The sequence below is a fragment of the Lissotriton vulgaris genome, chromosome 4_1, assembly GCF_964263255.1.
Source record: "Lissotriton vulgaris chromosome 4_1, aLisVul1.2, whole genome shotgun sequence".
Lineage (NCBI taxonomy): Eukaryota > Metazoa > Chordata > Amphibia > Caudata > Salamandridae > Lissotriton > Lissotriton vulgaris.
Window position 1 is genome coordinate 435,330,947 of NC_141691.1, and position 16,457 is coordinate 435,347,403.

The 16,457-nt window shown below is 43.7% G+C and overlaps 1 protein-coding gene across 1 annotated transcript in view; it reads right to left on the reverse strand.

The window, feature by feature from the left end:
- DIAPH2 (diaphanous related formin 2) overlaps positions 1 to 16,457 on the reverse strand; it is a 3,821,702-nt gene that overhangs the window by 2,769,123 nt on the left and 1,036,122 nt on the right. Inside the window, exon 9 of the mRNA XM_086964614.1 lies at positions 12,525 to 12,633. Within this exon, the coding sequence (XP_086820740.1) occupies positions 12,525 to 12,633 (109 nt within the window). The remainder of the gene's footprint in view (positions 1 to 12,524; positions 12,634 to 16,457) is intronic.

The following is a 16,457-nucleotide window of genomic DNA, read 5'->3' on the forward strand; positions in this document are numbered from 1 at the left end:
ACTGTTGGAGGGTGACAGTGAGGGAATCAATAAAGAGCCCCCAGCAATGATTGCTGAATCCTGGTGCCCTCTAAGGTAATCCTTTACTGTGCTTTAAAAGCGAATACAATTGAATATGGTGCCGCTTGTAGTCCGAACTTTAAGTAATCGTTGCTGGGAGCTGATATCGCCTTACTGGATTCTTCCTACTGGATTGTACAGAGCGGGACAGGGGTTCTATCTGCCATACCTGCGGGACTGCTGTCGTCTCTCTAACTGCTGCTCGGGACTGCGGGACTGCGAGGACCACAGGTCAGTGCGCCTGAACACCACGCACACCTGCTGCCTCTTCCCGCAGGTCCTCCCTGCCCAGCCTGCTGCCTGATAAAGTGACTCGCGGCCCCCGCTCCGCGGGTGCCGCTTGTAGTCCGAACTTTAAGTAATCGTTGCTGGGAGCTGATATCGCCTTACTGAATTCTTCCTACTGGATTGTACAGAGCGGGACAGGGGTTCTATCTGCCATACCTGCGGGACTGCTGTCGTCTCTCTAACTGCTGCTCGGGACTGCGGGACTGCGAGGACCACAGGTCAGTGCGCCTGAACACCACGCACACCTGCTGCTTCTTCCCGCAACTCCTCCTCTAACCAATATTTAAGCCACACCCAGTACGCCACCGCGGGACGCCCGCGGGACGAAGCGCGGGGCGAAGCCCGGGACAAGGGCGGGACCGTCTGTGGCCGTCCGGGGCCGAAGGAGGACGGGCTGGGCCCTCTCCCTGACATTTTTATCACGGACTGCCTAAGGTACTGTGTTATTTGCGGAAAATTCCGTGGTCCATTGACATTGTCTGCTATTGATCTGTGTCGCTTTGTCCACTAGCTATTTGTACCCTCCACTCTTTTCCTAGTTACCAGACGGGGGTCAGTTTGAAGTAGGTTCTTTGGAGCTCTCACTGAACCGCCCAGGAACTCGGATTAGTAGGAGGGGTTTAAGGCTATAGAATAGGACCAGACTCTGTCTACACGGCTTTTTACTGTATTTCTGTTGATGATCTTGCCTTGTAGGTGATCCCTCTAAAACTAACACGGACTGATTTTAGGCCTTTTTCTGAGATCACCCCATATTTGAATTCAAGCATTTTTTTTTTTGTAATTACTTTAGGACTTCGATTTTATTGAAGCAAGTATTTGTTCACGCGGTTTGGTATTGTTTTATCTTTTGTATGTTAGATTTGCGGCCTGCTCTCACCACCCCATTTTATTTACTTGTGTAGTAGTTTTTGATTCCTGATAACATCCTTTACGCACCCGTAAATATGTCTAAAAAATTGGCCCCTGTCACCCCAGCACCACTCAAAACCTTAGATTCCTTCTTAGTCCAAGTGGTCAAAAAAATAAATAACGAAAGAAGGGAATCCTTAGGTTTGAGCCAATCACCAATTTTGCTCCCATTGAGTCCTGATCCTAGTGTACAAATGTCTGGTACATCATTACTTGATCCTACAATTCACATCCCTGACACTAATTCATTAGACATTGGCATAGTTGCTGGAAATTCCGACCACTTAGCTGATCAGTCATTAACCCCTTCCATGCTGATGACAGAACGGTTCCGTCATCAGCTACAGGTGAGCTGTGCTGATGACGGAACCGTTCCGTCATGAGCCCGTTAGAACCTTAGAACCCTCAGCACAGCGCGAAAATTCGCGCCGCGCTGAAGGGGTTAAATGTAGTGTCTGACTCAGAGCCACAGCAAAACACCGTTGCGGAAATTCCTTCACCCTCATCGCCTGTTATGCAACCTGTGAGAAATTGTAGAAAAGCTCAAGCTAAACGGGGGGGAAAACAGCCAGGAAGAAACAAGACTGCCTTACCCCCTAGACATAAAGGGAAAGATGCGGAGCATGAAGTTGTTGATGAGTTCAGACAAATCATCGATGATGATCTATTTAATAGGATTGCGGACATGATAGACATTAAAATTAAGACCATTATCAAGCCACTTATCGGGAAGATAGATAAACTAACAGCAGAAGTTAAAAAGATGGGCGGGTTGCAAAGTAAGCTGGTTAATGACTTGGAGAACCTAGCCACTCAAGTCATTAAACCAGTAGTTATTGTGGAGGAGGATTTGGGTACCGACACAGGCCCTACGGAAGCTCTACAACAGCCCATCCGGGAAGGCCAATTACCATCACCTGTGCCTATCCAGGACGTATTAAGAGAGCCACCCACTTTGCAGCCCGTGGTGCCAGCCCCATTGCATTTAGGGGATGATTCTTCTCAATTTATTATGGAAGCCTCGCCATTAGTCCTGGTATTGGCGAATGTCCCCGTCTTATCTCAGGATCAAAAAGAATCCGCTCAAGGATTAAAAGACAAAGCTTTATATTGGCTCACCAATAATATGCGTATGGCAGAGCAGGGAGTTGACCAGCTAGCGGGGGAAATTGTCAGAACAAGGAGGGTACCATGGATTGGGAATAAGACTAAGAAGTTTAAAGGGGACTGCGTAATACTAAACTTTGCTAGCGCAGAAGTACTCCCTAACATCCTTGCCAACATCTTCCCACCCCAACGTAGAACTGGATCCATAGTCCCCCTTAAACTGAAATTCTTTTATAATGAGACCCAGATGGCGACCTCCACCAACTTTCCCAGGCCTAGAAGGAATGCCAGACTCGCTCACTGGGGTGGGGAAACTAGACCTAGATTTAATAATGATTACTCTTACCCTACGACCAATCACGGGATAGGTCAATATAATTTACCGAATGGGCCAATGGCCAGAACACCAGGGATATTTTGGCCTAACACAAATAGGTGGGGCCCAAATACTCCGGGTTATGAAAATAGAGGCCAGGGAAATGGGTTCATGACCAGGCAGGGGAATGAACACTTTTTGATGCGACCCAATACCCCTCAACCTATGTGGAACTCAGTAGCAAATGGATGGGGTCAGGTGGCCACTCCTTTTGATTGGGGACTGGGAATGGGGAACAGATACGGAGTCCTGTCCGGTCTAAACGATTGCGATTGACATATAAAGGCTATAAACCAGGGGAAAGAGGCCATAGTCCAGCAATTGGACCGGTTCAGTCCACGTATCAACGGCCTAGATCCCAATGAGCCCATCCTTCAAACAGTGCACGAAGACCGATTCACATTTGGGCATGATCAGCCCATATCTTCGCCACATTTGCCTGACCATAGCTCGAATCAGGGCCAGGGCAGTACTAACCCACATAGCCTATTGAATGTGGCATTTAATGAAATAACCCAAATATCGCGAGAGCCTGAAGTGGTACTGGTGCGGCACCCAGAAACTATGACATCTATAGATTCCTGTAGACTAATAAGCTGGAACATAGCAGGGCTAAATGGTAAGCGACAGGATAAAGCCTGGTCAAGCTTTGTTCTAGGCCACCACATTTTTGCCCTTCAGGAAACTTGGGACACTGCTGATAAACTGTGGTGGGATGGGTTTATTAGTTTTACTAAAGCAGCCGTTCAAAGTCGCATGGGGAGGGCCAAAGGAGGTCTTTTATTTCTGTTTTCCTTAGACTTAAAGGGAAGTTGCAAGCAGATTAGCACCGACTCCCCTAATATCCTGATGGTTGAAAGAGTGATTAATAACACTAGTAGGACTATTTACATAAATTTCTATAATACAGGGAATAGTGACTATAGAGGCCGCAATATCACTGATTTAGAGAACATTTTAAATTCGGTCAGTCAGAATGATACGTTTGATACAGATTATGTTTTATTAGGTGATTTTAATATACACCCGTGCAATCAAAACTGCAGGAATTGTAGGAGAAGTAGTATTGAAGGGGATGATGGACCTGAGGGACCTCATTTTGAACATACCATTGAGGGAGAGGAGCTGGAGGATTTTCTCGCCAACTTTGATTTATACGAACCAGATGGTGGCATTAGACTGCCAACCTTCACTGGCATCCCTCAAGGTACAATTATTGATTACATATTTGTATCCCTAGGAATTCTTAACCGGGTTATCGTCTATCACACCACACAATCACATTTTAGTGACCATAATCCGGTAGAATTGGAAGTGGCGTGGGGAGGTAATATGGGACCATCCCCATTGAAAGTAATTGCCCACCCCCTGAGGACTACTGACCAAGGTAGACGCATGAAATGGGCAAAAGTGGTCCCAGAAATTTTTATGTTAAAAATTTTCCAAAGATTAAGGGGCAGGTTGAGGTATGTAATAATCCTTGTGCACAGGGCCAAGAAATTGTAGAGGCGTTCGAGGTAATATGTGGGCAGGTGTCACAGGACCTTTTAGCAAAAACAAAAAAAGGACTCCTGGGAAAAAAGCGCTGGTTTGACTCAGCATGCTCAAAAGCACACAGACTATTACTGGTAGCCCTAAAAAATACCCCCAGGGTAAAAGATGAGATCTCCAGACTCAGGAAAGCTTATAAATTAGCAATAAAAAAACGAAAGGACACTATTAAACAAGAAGCATGGGAGGGCCTCCTTTCGGCGGCAGTCCTGAAGGACAGCAAAAAATTTTGGGATATCATTAAACAGCCCCTCTTCTCAGACGATAATAATGATTCCTTGGACTGCGTTATTCCTGATGAAAAGTGGTTATCTCACTTTAAAAATGTCTATGGGGATACTGTTGATGCAATTGAAGATGCCCTGTTGACAAATCCAGCCATTCGCCCCATCATCTTTAATCGAGATGAGGTGGAAAAAGCTATTATGTGCACTACAAAGCACAAGGCACCTGGCCCTGACGGCGTGCCTGCCGACTTTTTCATGTACTCCCCAAAATTGTGGGCTAGAGTTCTGGCAAATGTGTTCAATGCAGTTAATGGTAATTCTGTACCTGCATCATGGAACACCTCTACCATAGTTCCCATCTTTAAAAAAGGTCAGCGAGACGATCCAGGCTGCTATAGGCCTATATCCCTCCTGGACTCCTCAGTAAAAATCTTAGGCAGAGTTCTTCTATCCAGGTTGAGGGAAAACGTTGAGGACTGTGGTGGTCTATCCGAAATCCAATATGGATTTAGGGAAAGAAAGGGGACTATTGAGCAGTGTGCAAACTTACATTTGCTCATCGCTAAATACACTGAAGCCAAGGAGGGGTCCGTGTATCTTGCATTCATGGACCTCTCCTCGGCATTTGATCTAGTGAATAGGACAAAGTTGTGGTCCATCCTGCGGGAGATGGGCATTGATGAGGCCTTGGTCACCTTTATGGCCTCCCTGCATCAAGAACTCTTCTCAAGTGTACGTGTGACGAATGAGGGTAGGCGCACCGCTCTCTTTAGATCATTAAGGGGTGTGCGGCAGGGGTGCATTGTCGCCCCCTTGCTCTTTACCATCTATATCAACGGCCTGGGCGCTCACCTAGGGGGGGCAAGAAGCCGACGTCCCGCGCGTAGGAGCATTAAAGATCCCGGCGCTCCTATACGCGGATGACGCCATGCTGATCGCCCGTACGGGAGTTGGCCTCCAGCGCCTATTGAATGCTTTTGGCTCGTTCATGGAGCAGTTAGATCTTAAAATAAATGTAGCCAAATCACACACAATGGTGGTGGGCCTAGAGTGTCGCAGGAAGAGAAATAAAACTTTTACATGCAGGGGGGACACGGTCTCTAGGGTATCCACATTCCCATACTTAGGCATACTGTTTGACCAGAAAGGGTCCTGGGGTCCACAGGTTAGAGCTAAGAGGTTGGCCGTTATTCGATCATAGTCAGCACTCTTGAGTTTCGCTGGTAGGCTGGGGGCCAGGCCTATGGAAGCTATATTAAAAATGTACAATAGTAAATCTGTGGCCATTGCCTTATATGGTTCCGCATTGTGGGGATACGCAAATGTGGAACCAATTCAGAGAGCGGAGAATGGATTTATTAGAACCCTACTCTCTGTACCCCAGTCGACCCCAACGTATTCTATTCACAAAGAAGTCGGCTTACAGTTTCTTTCTGACAAGTTGAGTATGGCCCCTTTGATTTTATGGTTAAAAATGTGGATGAACGAAGAACTCCCACTAAATCATAAGATCATGCTTGACGTTCTGGCCCTTGACAAATCCAACAAGATCCCTTGGTTGGCCTATTTAGCCAGGGCTTTTTCAGACCTAGGCCGCCCGGAGCTTTTTACCTCCCCGGAGAATATTAGAATCCAAGATCTTGACTTTGTAAAAAAGTCTTTCATGGGAAGGAAGGAAGCATGCCGTGAAGAATGTGAACTAGTAAAACCGGCAGTTAGGGATCATTGCCTGTTGATCAGCTCGCCATCACTTGCACCATACCTTGGTTTAGTCACAATTCCCTTCCACAGGTTTCTTTGAACAAAATTTAGATTTAATTTGCTGCATTCTTACTTGGGTTCTTTTAATAATTGGCAGAAGCCAGAATTAGCTCCGCCCTGTAGCTGTGACCAGTTCTCAGTTCAGGATACAATGCATTTTGTTATGTTTTGTGGGCTGTATTTAGAGCCAAGGAAAAAATTCTTGTTGCCAATTTTGAAAGAAGCCGGCTTCACTCAGGTGAGACCGGCTTTGCTCTTCTTACAATTATTACCTAATCCCCACATTACATTATGCGTTGCAAAATTTTTGGTAGCCGCCTCAAGGGCGAAAGCTGACTGCCAAGATTAGTTATTCATGTCAAATAACTTTTTTAACCGTTTGTTACGATTTCAAAATTTGTTCTTAATATTTAAAATTAGGTGTATTATGGAAAATCCTGTATGAAATGTATTTTATCCCTTCTCTCTTTGTATGGTTTTTAAATAAGCCGAATAAAGATATTTTGACTGACTGACTGAATATATAATGAAAAATGTGTTGTAGAATGAGCCATATTTGCCCATATTTTCTTGGTGGGCGAACCCCTCCAATCAAGCCTTGTATTGGTCAGGATTGTTGCACTCACTATGCACCGTACAGGGCTTGACTCATAAAATGTGCAGGGCTGATTTGGGTTCCCAGTCCGGCCCTGAAGGTGTTACACAAATTACTAAGGCCACTCTAGTTATAACAAAGTGCCTCAAGAGCAAATAAATAAGTGCAAATTCCTGTTGTGCCTCGGGGCGGAGGGATATGTGTAATTGTGGTGATTACCAAGAGATACAGAGGGAGAATAGGGCAACATCGCGGAGGCACTACAACTCCCAGAAAGCCCTGGGTCAAGGCGAACCGGAACTCGCCTTCAGGGCTTCAATAAGAACACTCCCATACCACTGCCGGGTGCTTGTCAATCCTTCCGGTAGCTTGATCGTGTTGGAGCTAAGCCTTTCTTGTGTACTTTGTTGCTTGGGAGCGGACGCTTTCCTTCCCGCTGGAGGACGCCGAGAGTTGGTGTGGGCGGACGCATTCCTTCCCGCTGGAGGACGCCGAGAGTTGGTGTGGGCGGACGCTTTCCTTCCCGCTGGAGGACGCCGAATGCTGGTGAAAGCGGACGCTTTCCTTCCCACTTGAGGACGTCTCGGACTTCATTCTTTTCCCGTGATTTAGAGGTAGGACCTCTGTCTTTTAGCACGGCCGTGCTAACTTTTTGTTGAGTCTTCCAATTTCCGTACTATTCTTTGATCTTGGGGGAACTTCGATCATAACCTTGATACTGTTGCCTGGAATCGCTTTAAACTTGGCAACCGGTAGTGACTCCAACTACTTTGAAGCTAGATACTGTATCCTGTATTCCTGTTGGGATAGAGCTGTGATGTAACAGCCCCTGAATCACTTAAAACCCGCGCTCGTACCTTCCACAGATATTCAGGCTGTCAGAGCGAGGGTTTTCAATAAGTGCTTTTCTCTATGAATAGATGTTACACACCAATAGCCCACTAATCACTTTCTATGCTAAACAAGTGTTCTTATGTTTCTAGAATCGTTGTGCCTTTGAAGACATCCGAATTCCTAGACCAGACCTTGAGGGGTGTCTTCACAACAACCTCCCCGATCAACTATCCTTCCCCTTACCCGGAGGACTACCTGTCCCTGGTGTGTGAGTTCACACAGGGAGGGTCAGTGCTATAGGGTATAGGGAAGACTATCGTCAATCTGTGGTCCCCGCTGGCTAGATACCTCAGGTTAGTGGCTTGGGTGTTCTTACTTGGGTTTCTTGTCCGCTACTAACCGTGACAGTAATAAGGCCCCACGAATCACAGTGAAAACATTCTTTTAAATATTTTACATAGAAAACAAATGCAAACTGCATGGTTCTAGAATGAGATATTCAACGTCTATTGATCAGTGTCTGCCTCAAGCTATACCATATATTAAAATTAAGCACTATGTAATTGCTAAGTGAGCTGTGATACGTCTTTGCGCATATCCAGTCCTGAGCGATGATGCATTTAAGTGTAGAATTCTGACATTTATTTCCTCTACATATACCCAGAAAATGACATTCATCACAGCAAGGCGTTTGGTGCAATATTAGAAATATAAGCTGGCATGCAATTTAACACACAATAACTCCTTTTACTACGTTTCAAGCCAAAACGGCAGGTTCCAAGCTTGGAGGCATCAGCTGTCTGAACACAATACTAATAAATGAATATATTGCAGTATTAAAATAAGTGAATTTTTTTGGGGGTATTGCAAGTAAACACATCCCAAAAGTTTACATTAGTGCAGTTTATCCTCACGTCGTTCAGCATACATGCTGGAAAATCTATAACCTTGCTCGATGACCTTCAACCTCCAAGAACATAATCATGTATGCAACACCTTCACCACTGAACCAGGTTTTCATATTGGCTTGTAAAGATTACAAAACTACCTCTGTCAAATGGCCTTAACCTGAAAGGCGAAAAGCCATGCACTCAATCATTATCTCATTCTCAGAAGATATTTCAGGGCTTGACTTTATCCCTCTGTGATGATTTAAGTCGGCAAAAAAATGTATGTGCAAACAGCCCCCTATAACATTATTTCATAACTTTATCGACTAGTTTTGGAGCGTTGTGATGTGCACTTTAAACTCATTAACTCACACTGCGGAATCCATATGCCAGTGAAAGTAAATACGAACTATCACGTTACAGTCTTTATAGACAAAATATTTTGTTGATCTTTAATGGATGTTCACCGAATACAGCTTGCAATAAAATGCGCTAGGCACAGATATGCAAATCACTGCGCCCTTCAATGGGAAGATAATGATATTTGCATTTTGACAAGCCAGCGATAGCAATGGTAAAGTGACTGCAAGATCTAATGAACCGGTTTCCTTCATTTTTTAGTTTTGGGGATTTGTTTTCTTGCTCGAGGACGCACCTGAAATGTATGTATTTACTTATGTATTTAACAGTTTTACATATTCTGGACAAAAACAACTGGTGGCAAAGAGCCTTACATAGGAACAGTTGTACAGAAAGTGGATGTCATTTATCATCCTAAATAATATAATAAGGTAAAACGTGTAATGTAAAAATGTAACACAATAAAATAGATAATATAAAATCCTAAAACATTTACACTAGATGAGAAACATATAGGGGGATCAAACATGTCTACATACAATACCCGTTGCAAGGGCTACAAAGTATACCGAGTAGTGCGTGACATAAAAGGGGCAACATCATGTACTAATGCTGTGTTCGTTAATGCTTCGTATTGCTGCTGCTGTATAGCAGATGTTTAGCTATTTCTTGTAAAGCGTTATAGGGCTGAATTGCCATAATATCCTGTAGGAAGGAGTTTTACGCCTAAGGTACCCTTCCAACAAGGACTGTTTTAAATTTGCATATGCATTACCATAGGCAAACATGTGACCTCTACCCTGGGATGTGCCCACACACAGCTTTAAAGGACCACTCCAGCTGACTCATCATGTAAAGAACTGGAAGAAAAAATCATAGTGATACTTTAGTATCAATCAATGGAGAGAGACTTGACCACAATGATCTGCGTCTGGCTGTCTCTGTTGCATCCCCTTGCTATGCCTTCGAGGCACACTTGCATTGTTTCCTTTGCCTATCTGACATTAATAGAGCCAGGTATGGGATTACTAGTCTCTAGTATGGCTCTGTTGGCTAGCAGTGAGTTAGACAGTAATGAGACTCGCCTCTGGAAGTTACTTCAAGATACATAATTCCACCCATTTCAAAGCAATAATGATGAAGCCCGGACAGTGTTACATCGACCATATATGCAGTAGGTTCAGAGCACCTAGTCTAGAGCTCTGAGGGACCCATTGAATGTTAAAGCAACTTATATAGCGCTCAGCTGCCCCAGCAAAAGGACGTCCCGGCGTTTCCAGCAGCTAACAATCAACTGACTACTATGGAGCTCAGCAAGAACATGTCCAGGAAACTTATTTTAGGGGGAAAAGGTGAGTTTTAACTGCCTTCCTAAAATCCAGCAAGTCTTCCAGTTCTCGCATGTGTGCCGGTAGTGAGTTCCACAGCTTTGCTGCCAGATAGCGGAAGGAACGTCCTCCCGCTCGAAAGCGTTTCACCCTGGGTATCCTGCCAATGCAGTATTTATAACCCCAAAAGCAGCCAAAGGGGCCATATTCCTTGATTGCACCAGGGCCCATGGCAGCCTTGTTATGCTACTGACCGTGGTACTAGTTTTCTCCTAGTCATAAGGTCATGGAGATGAAAAGTTTGTTGAGAATACATTATCAAATGACCTATACACTTCTGACACTCTGGAAGGAATCATGAAGGCATCAACAAAAGATAATTATGATTTGCATGTGAATGTTTATAACTAGGATTGCGAGGGCTGGTGAGTACCCACGGCATTTGGAAAACGTGTTGAAGTGCCTACTCTATGATACATTTTAATGCTGAAGTCAAATGAACAGTGATAGGTTGGGCGAGTGGTACTGATATGCATTTTGTAGAATCTAAGAGGTTTGCTTATTTACAGTGCAGCAAACAGATACAATATCGGTCGGCAATGTACTGCTCCACAGAGTGCAATACACTTTTGCTATTTAGTGACATTAACCACTTGTCTGATATTTGTTGGATTGGGCTCATTCAAGAAGATCACTTGTGAAGGTCGAGTGCCATAAAAGTGGGGTTTATTGCAATATTACACTTGAATGCTCTGAGCTCAGTGCTCCTCTCCTGAGACTGATGAGCCAACTGCTAACCTATCAGGAAAGAGAACAATGCTTACTTTGAAGAAAACGTAATAAAAGAATGATGTACACAGATCTTTTCCAATAGCTAATCCCACAATTCACAAACGTACGGGGTCTGCAGCCACAAACGATCTCTTCACAATGTACAAAAGCCCTTTTACAAGTCAGAAAAGTATTTCTGACCTGCGAAAGTGGTATTGTGACACTTCCCAAATCGCAAATACCAGTGCGCCTCTTATTTGTGAGTTGCAATGGCATAGCATCAATAGTGTATGAGTGCAATGGCATCAGCAGCGAAGAGGTTAATGAACCCTGAGCTGGGGTGGCAGCTGATTAGCAAAAAAGGAAGTTGTATCTATGGGATACATCCCCTTTGAGATTCATGCGACCAGTTGATGTAGGAAGGCAGCAGCCAGTGGTATAAGTGAGCCTCTATGCTCCTTTTAACCCCAATATTCTCCTAGTATGTGATTTGATTTTTTTGAATGATTCTAATGCCCTCTGAGAGACATTGTCTTCTCTTAATAATAAATGTTGGCGTGATGGAATGTTAACACAGGGATGGGAGTCTGCTGCCTCACATTAGCAGTCATTCCTAGTCCGTACAAAAGATGCAACTGATCAGTACATCAGCAACTTGCAAAAAACTGGACAATTCACAAAAAGTCAGTGAGCAATTTCCACCCACTATTTGCGACATGCTCAGTGATACAACTAGCACTAAGGTTGTTAAGGAAAGTTGATTGTAATGAAACTTGTCTCAAGTTTTTTTTAAGCATCTTGTAAAATGAATGGAACCGTTTGTCGAGTCTTTTGTAATCATTACTAAAGGTTAACCATATGTTGAAGATTTATGCTCTGTAATGTAACACATAAATGTAACTGCAGACAAATAAGAAACATAATGAACCGAAGTAACCTGGTGAAAACATTTCTACGGTGACGCTTTGATCAACTGACTGTATAAAGGATACCTCAAATTATTGGACCTCACCATCAAGAGTAAGAAACAGAATGTAAGGTCCATCTGTGCAGAATGTAATGTCTCCTAGGATTTATATGGTTTACTACTCTTGGCGTATATATCACAATTATGAATTTTGTATTAAATATATGCAGGTAAAACCTGCTGATATTTACTGTGGGAAAATGGGCAGTAAATATCGGAAAATGTGGATTTTGGTGCAGAAAGCCCCACAATCCACATGTTAATTTCCAGAAACTCTTTATTTGATGATGATCTTAGTGTCGGTTTTAATGGGTGTGATAATGACCGACTTTGAATAAGGCTTAAGCGCTTCACAGTCCTAGAGCTTAAATGGTCAACTCAAACAATTAGTTTTACTGGTAACAAGATGGACGATGGAGGTACCATAAGCAAATAACGTCATACATAAGAAACTACTTGACTTATTTGTGTAAGAGAACAGACGCTCATGTACATACCTGCAACTGCAAAGCGTCATGACTTTCCAGCCCTTCGACAATGGGTGAAAAGCGCTCTCTGTTGTTTCTCTCCGCCGCTGTAGTTATGGCGCCTAATAGCTTATCCAATCTAAAATGAATAAAGAAACATCCTCAGAGAACTGTCTCCAAAATAAAATGTGGCATTTCAGTCAAGAGAAGCAGCGAATACAACGCTCCATAATTTTAGCAAAGACTCTTGAGAGAGCTTGGAGAAGAAGTTTCTCACCAGATAAGATAAAAATATATAGAGAAAGCATTCACCTTTATAAAGCTGAAATTAAAGCTGCACAGGCAGATTATTATGGAAATAAAATTTTAACTGCACCCAGCTCCTCCAGTGAAATTTTTAGTATAGTTAAAACTCTCTCCAAAGTTCCTCCCCCACCAGTCGCCCCGGATATTTCAGGAGCTCAATGTGATAAGCTAGCGGAGTTTTTTTCGAATAAAATTGAAATTTTCTTCTCCCCATTTCCGTCCATTAAAATGGATTCCTCAGCTCCTCCTGGTAACCTGGCCTCCCTGGACAAAATCCCGGCAATAGAGATGCCTGTCTTAAAAAGCCTCTTATCTAAAGTGAAGAGTAGCTCACCCAACAATCCTGAACCTCTGGGGAAACTTAAGCTGGTAGCAGGTGTGGTCCTTCCGGTGATTTTAGACCTCATTAATACCTCACTCTCCTCGGGGTAGTGCCCCCTATGTGGAAGGAAGCCATGGTAAAGGCTCTGTTAAAAAAAACAAGTCTTGATCCCTTAGATCTGGGAAATTATCGACCTATTTCGCAGCTCCCTGGAGTTAGTAAAATTACAGAAAAATACTTCAATCTAATATTATCATTCTACCTGGAGACTCACAATCTTCTCCATCCAACTCAGACCGGTTTCCGTCCACTACAGGGAACAGAGACGGCTCTACTTTCAGTAGTGGAAGAGTCAAGAAGGATAGTAGACGCTGGTGGCACCGTGGTGGTCCTCCTTCTTGACCTCAGTGCGGCCTTTGATACCGTAATCCATCAGATTTTGATCCATAGGCTTAGCAATTTGGATCACTCGAACTGCCCTGGCTTGGCTAAATTCTTTTCTGAATAACAGATCCTACCACGTTTTTGATAATCAAGTCACCTCCAAACGGACACCCCTCCGTTGTGGAGTGCCGCAGGGATCTTCCCTAATCCCCACCTTGTTTAATGTTTATACTTGCACTCTTGCAGAGGCAGTTTTACCCTTTGGAGTCCATATAGTCACCTACGCGGATGATACGCAATTGGTGAATGGGCTCAATAAAGTGGAAAGTTCTCCTCTTTGCCTCCGCCTCTGCCTGGAAGAAATTGCAAGATGAATGAGTGATTCTTTCCTAAAATTGAATGGGGGAAAGAGTGAAATTATGATCCTGGGTAACCAATATCCCCATGATCTGACTGAAATATGGCCTATTTCTATGGGTCCTTCACCCACGCATAAGACTCAGCTAAAGAGTCTGGGCATCTGGATCAATGATGAACTCACATTTAAAATTCAGTCTCGGAAGACATCAGCTTCATGTTATGAGATCCTTAAAATGGTCTGGAAGGTTCTTCCTCTCCTCCCTTTTCAGGCTAGAAAAATAACGGTCCAGACCCTGGTGCTATCCAGGTTGGATTATGCAAACGCCCTTTACCTGGGTGCGCCTGTTGCTACTCTCTCCAAACTTCAGACCACTCAAAATTGGGCGGCAAGAATTTTACTGGGCATTCGTAAGCGTCAATCCGCCAGAAATGCCCTTAAAACACTTCACTGGCTGCCAGTTCAGGAGATAGTTAAGTTCAAAACCTTATGTATTGTTCATAAGTCGTTGTTTTAAACTGGGCCCTCCATTCTTCAAGGTATCATCCAGCATTATGAGCCCAATAGATCCCTTTGCTCCAAAACTAAGAACCTGGCCACAATCCTTTGGATTAGGAAGGCCAGAAGCGGGGGTCAATCTTTCTCATTTAACGCCGCTAGACTCTGGAACTCCCTTCCTTCCCATCTTCGTACAGAACCCAACCACCTCTCGTTTCGTAGATCTTTTAAAACATTTCTCTTTCCAAACTGAGTGACACTGCTTTTATATTTTATTCAGTGGCCACTTTATCTCTTCCAGGGCTGAGTGCGAAGAACAGCTGAGATGAGAAAAGAGAAGCACAGTGAACCAAAGCATACATTCAGTGAAGTAAGAAAGGCACTGCAAGTTTAGCAGAAGAGAAGAGTTTCACCTGTGGTCATTTTCTACATTTTAAGACATAAATATTGGACAACTTTCAGCTTTTCTATTGTGCAGAATTTCCAGAGCAAGCACCGAGCTGGCCTTTGTGCCCCTCTGGCATTTTTATGGGAGCTGCTTTCAAAATAAGGCAGGACTGCCATGAACCAATCATGATACTGCCCGATTCTGGTTGCAGCCACCTGCAGTGCGTGGCGGGTTTGACCATTTTTGTCGCAGCCAATTTGGTTTCACTTCTGGCACTGGATGTGGTGTGATAAGCTAGAAGAGGCACAGGGATTTAGGTGTGGGAGTACTTAGTATTTGAAAGGCCCCCAAATCTAGGTTTCTAGAATTCGGAAATGCAAGGAAGTCCATATTTTTTAACTGTAACTTTCCATGCTTCCTCTCCAGGGTAGAGTAGACGCAGTCAAAAAGCATTTTAAAGATCAGGGGCCGCATTATACAAAGTTGCCCGGGGAAACAACGGATGTTTGAGCCCACTTTGTGTACCTCCAGGGCACTTTGGTATTACACTTGTGCAGCCCCTTCTGTAATACAGATAGCGCTGGTGCACACATAGCACTAGCATCAGAAGGCATTCCGTCAAATGAGGAAATCTCTTTGCCTCTGTGCCTGAGCCGTATTATAAATGTGGGCGCAAAGGCAAAGAAGTGGTCAGGAGGCACAATGACATTGCACCAACAAAAAGGTGTTGCACTGTTAGCGTGCCACTGATGGCAGCCCTCTGAAGGGTGTGAAGGGGGGACCTATGGAGCCCCTAGACAACCCCTTACAAGCTAGTGTAGTCACTCACAGCACCCACCTGCAAGGGCATCTCTCTCTCCCCTCTTTAAAGTGCAGGCGGGTTGCCACCTCCACAGTGAAACACGGAAGAGCAGCTTCAAAGCCGCTCTGTATTTCACTGGAATGGACCGCCCCCCAGGGCAACATGTCTTTGTGCCTGCCCTGGGGGCAGTGTATTCAATATAAAAAGGCTTACTCTCCTTGTTTGCGTCTAGCATAGCTTTTAATAGGTGTGCTCGGCGCATACAAGGTAAATGCACCACATTATGTAATATTGCCACAGAACTGCAAGTTTTACCTGAATAACTATGCAATTCATGTCAATCCATAATTTATGGGGTAGTTGTTTTTATAACGATTTTATTTTATTATGATAAAGTCAATATTTTGTAGGAGGCATTTCATTTTAATTTACGTGGTTAATAAACTATGTCTGAAACACAGATCTGACATGAAAGCTGTGTTTTCAATTTCTGTTTATTTATCACGACTGGATGTTGGTGACTGACAGCACTGACTGTGCATTGATTTTCATTAACCATTCAAATGAGCCTTATTTGAACAATTTCTTTCTCAATATTAAGATGAAATTCATCAGCTTATACTACACATACATGATCTGTTGCATTTTACCTAGTACAATGTGAAGATCAGAACCTTATTTTGTGGGGATGGCTGTGGAACAAACTATAGAGTGCCTATGGTGTAGTGTATAAAGGATGTAAATTCGTAACGAAGTCAAATCAAAGTTAAATACCAACTAAATAAGCATGGGTACCATTCTTCATTGCCACTACCAAAATATTGGAGCAGAGAACATACACTGGCACAGCCAGTAAGACTGCCCTTGACAAGCGATGATGTTTTAATTTAGTCAAATTTATGCAA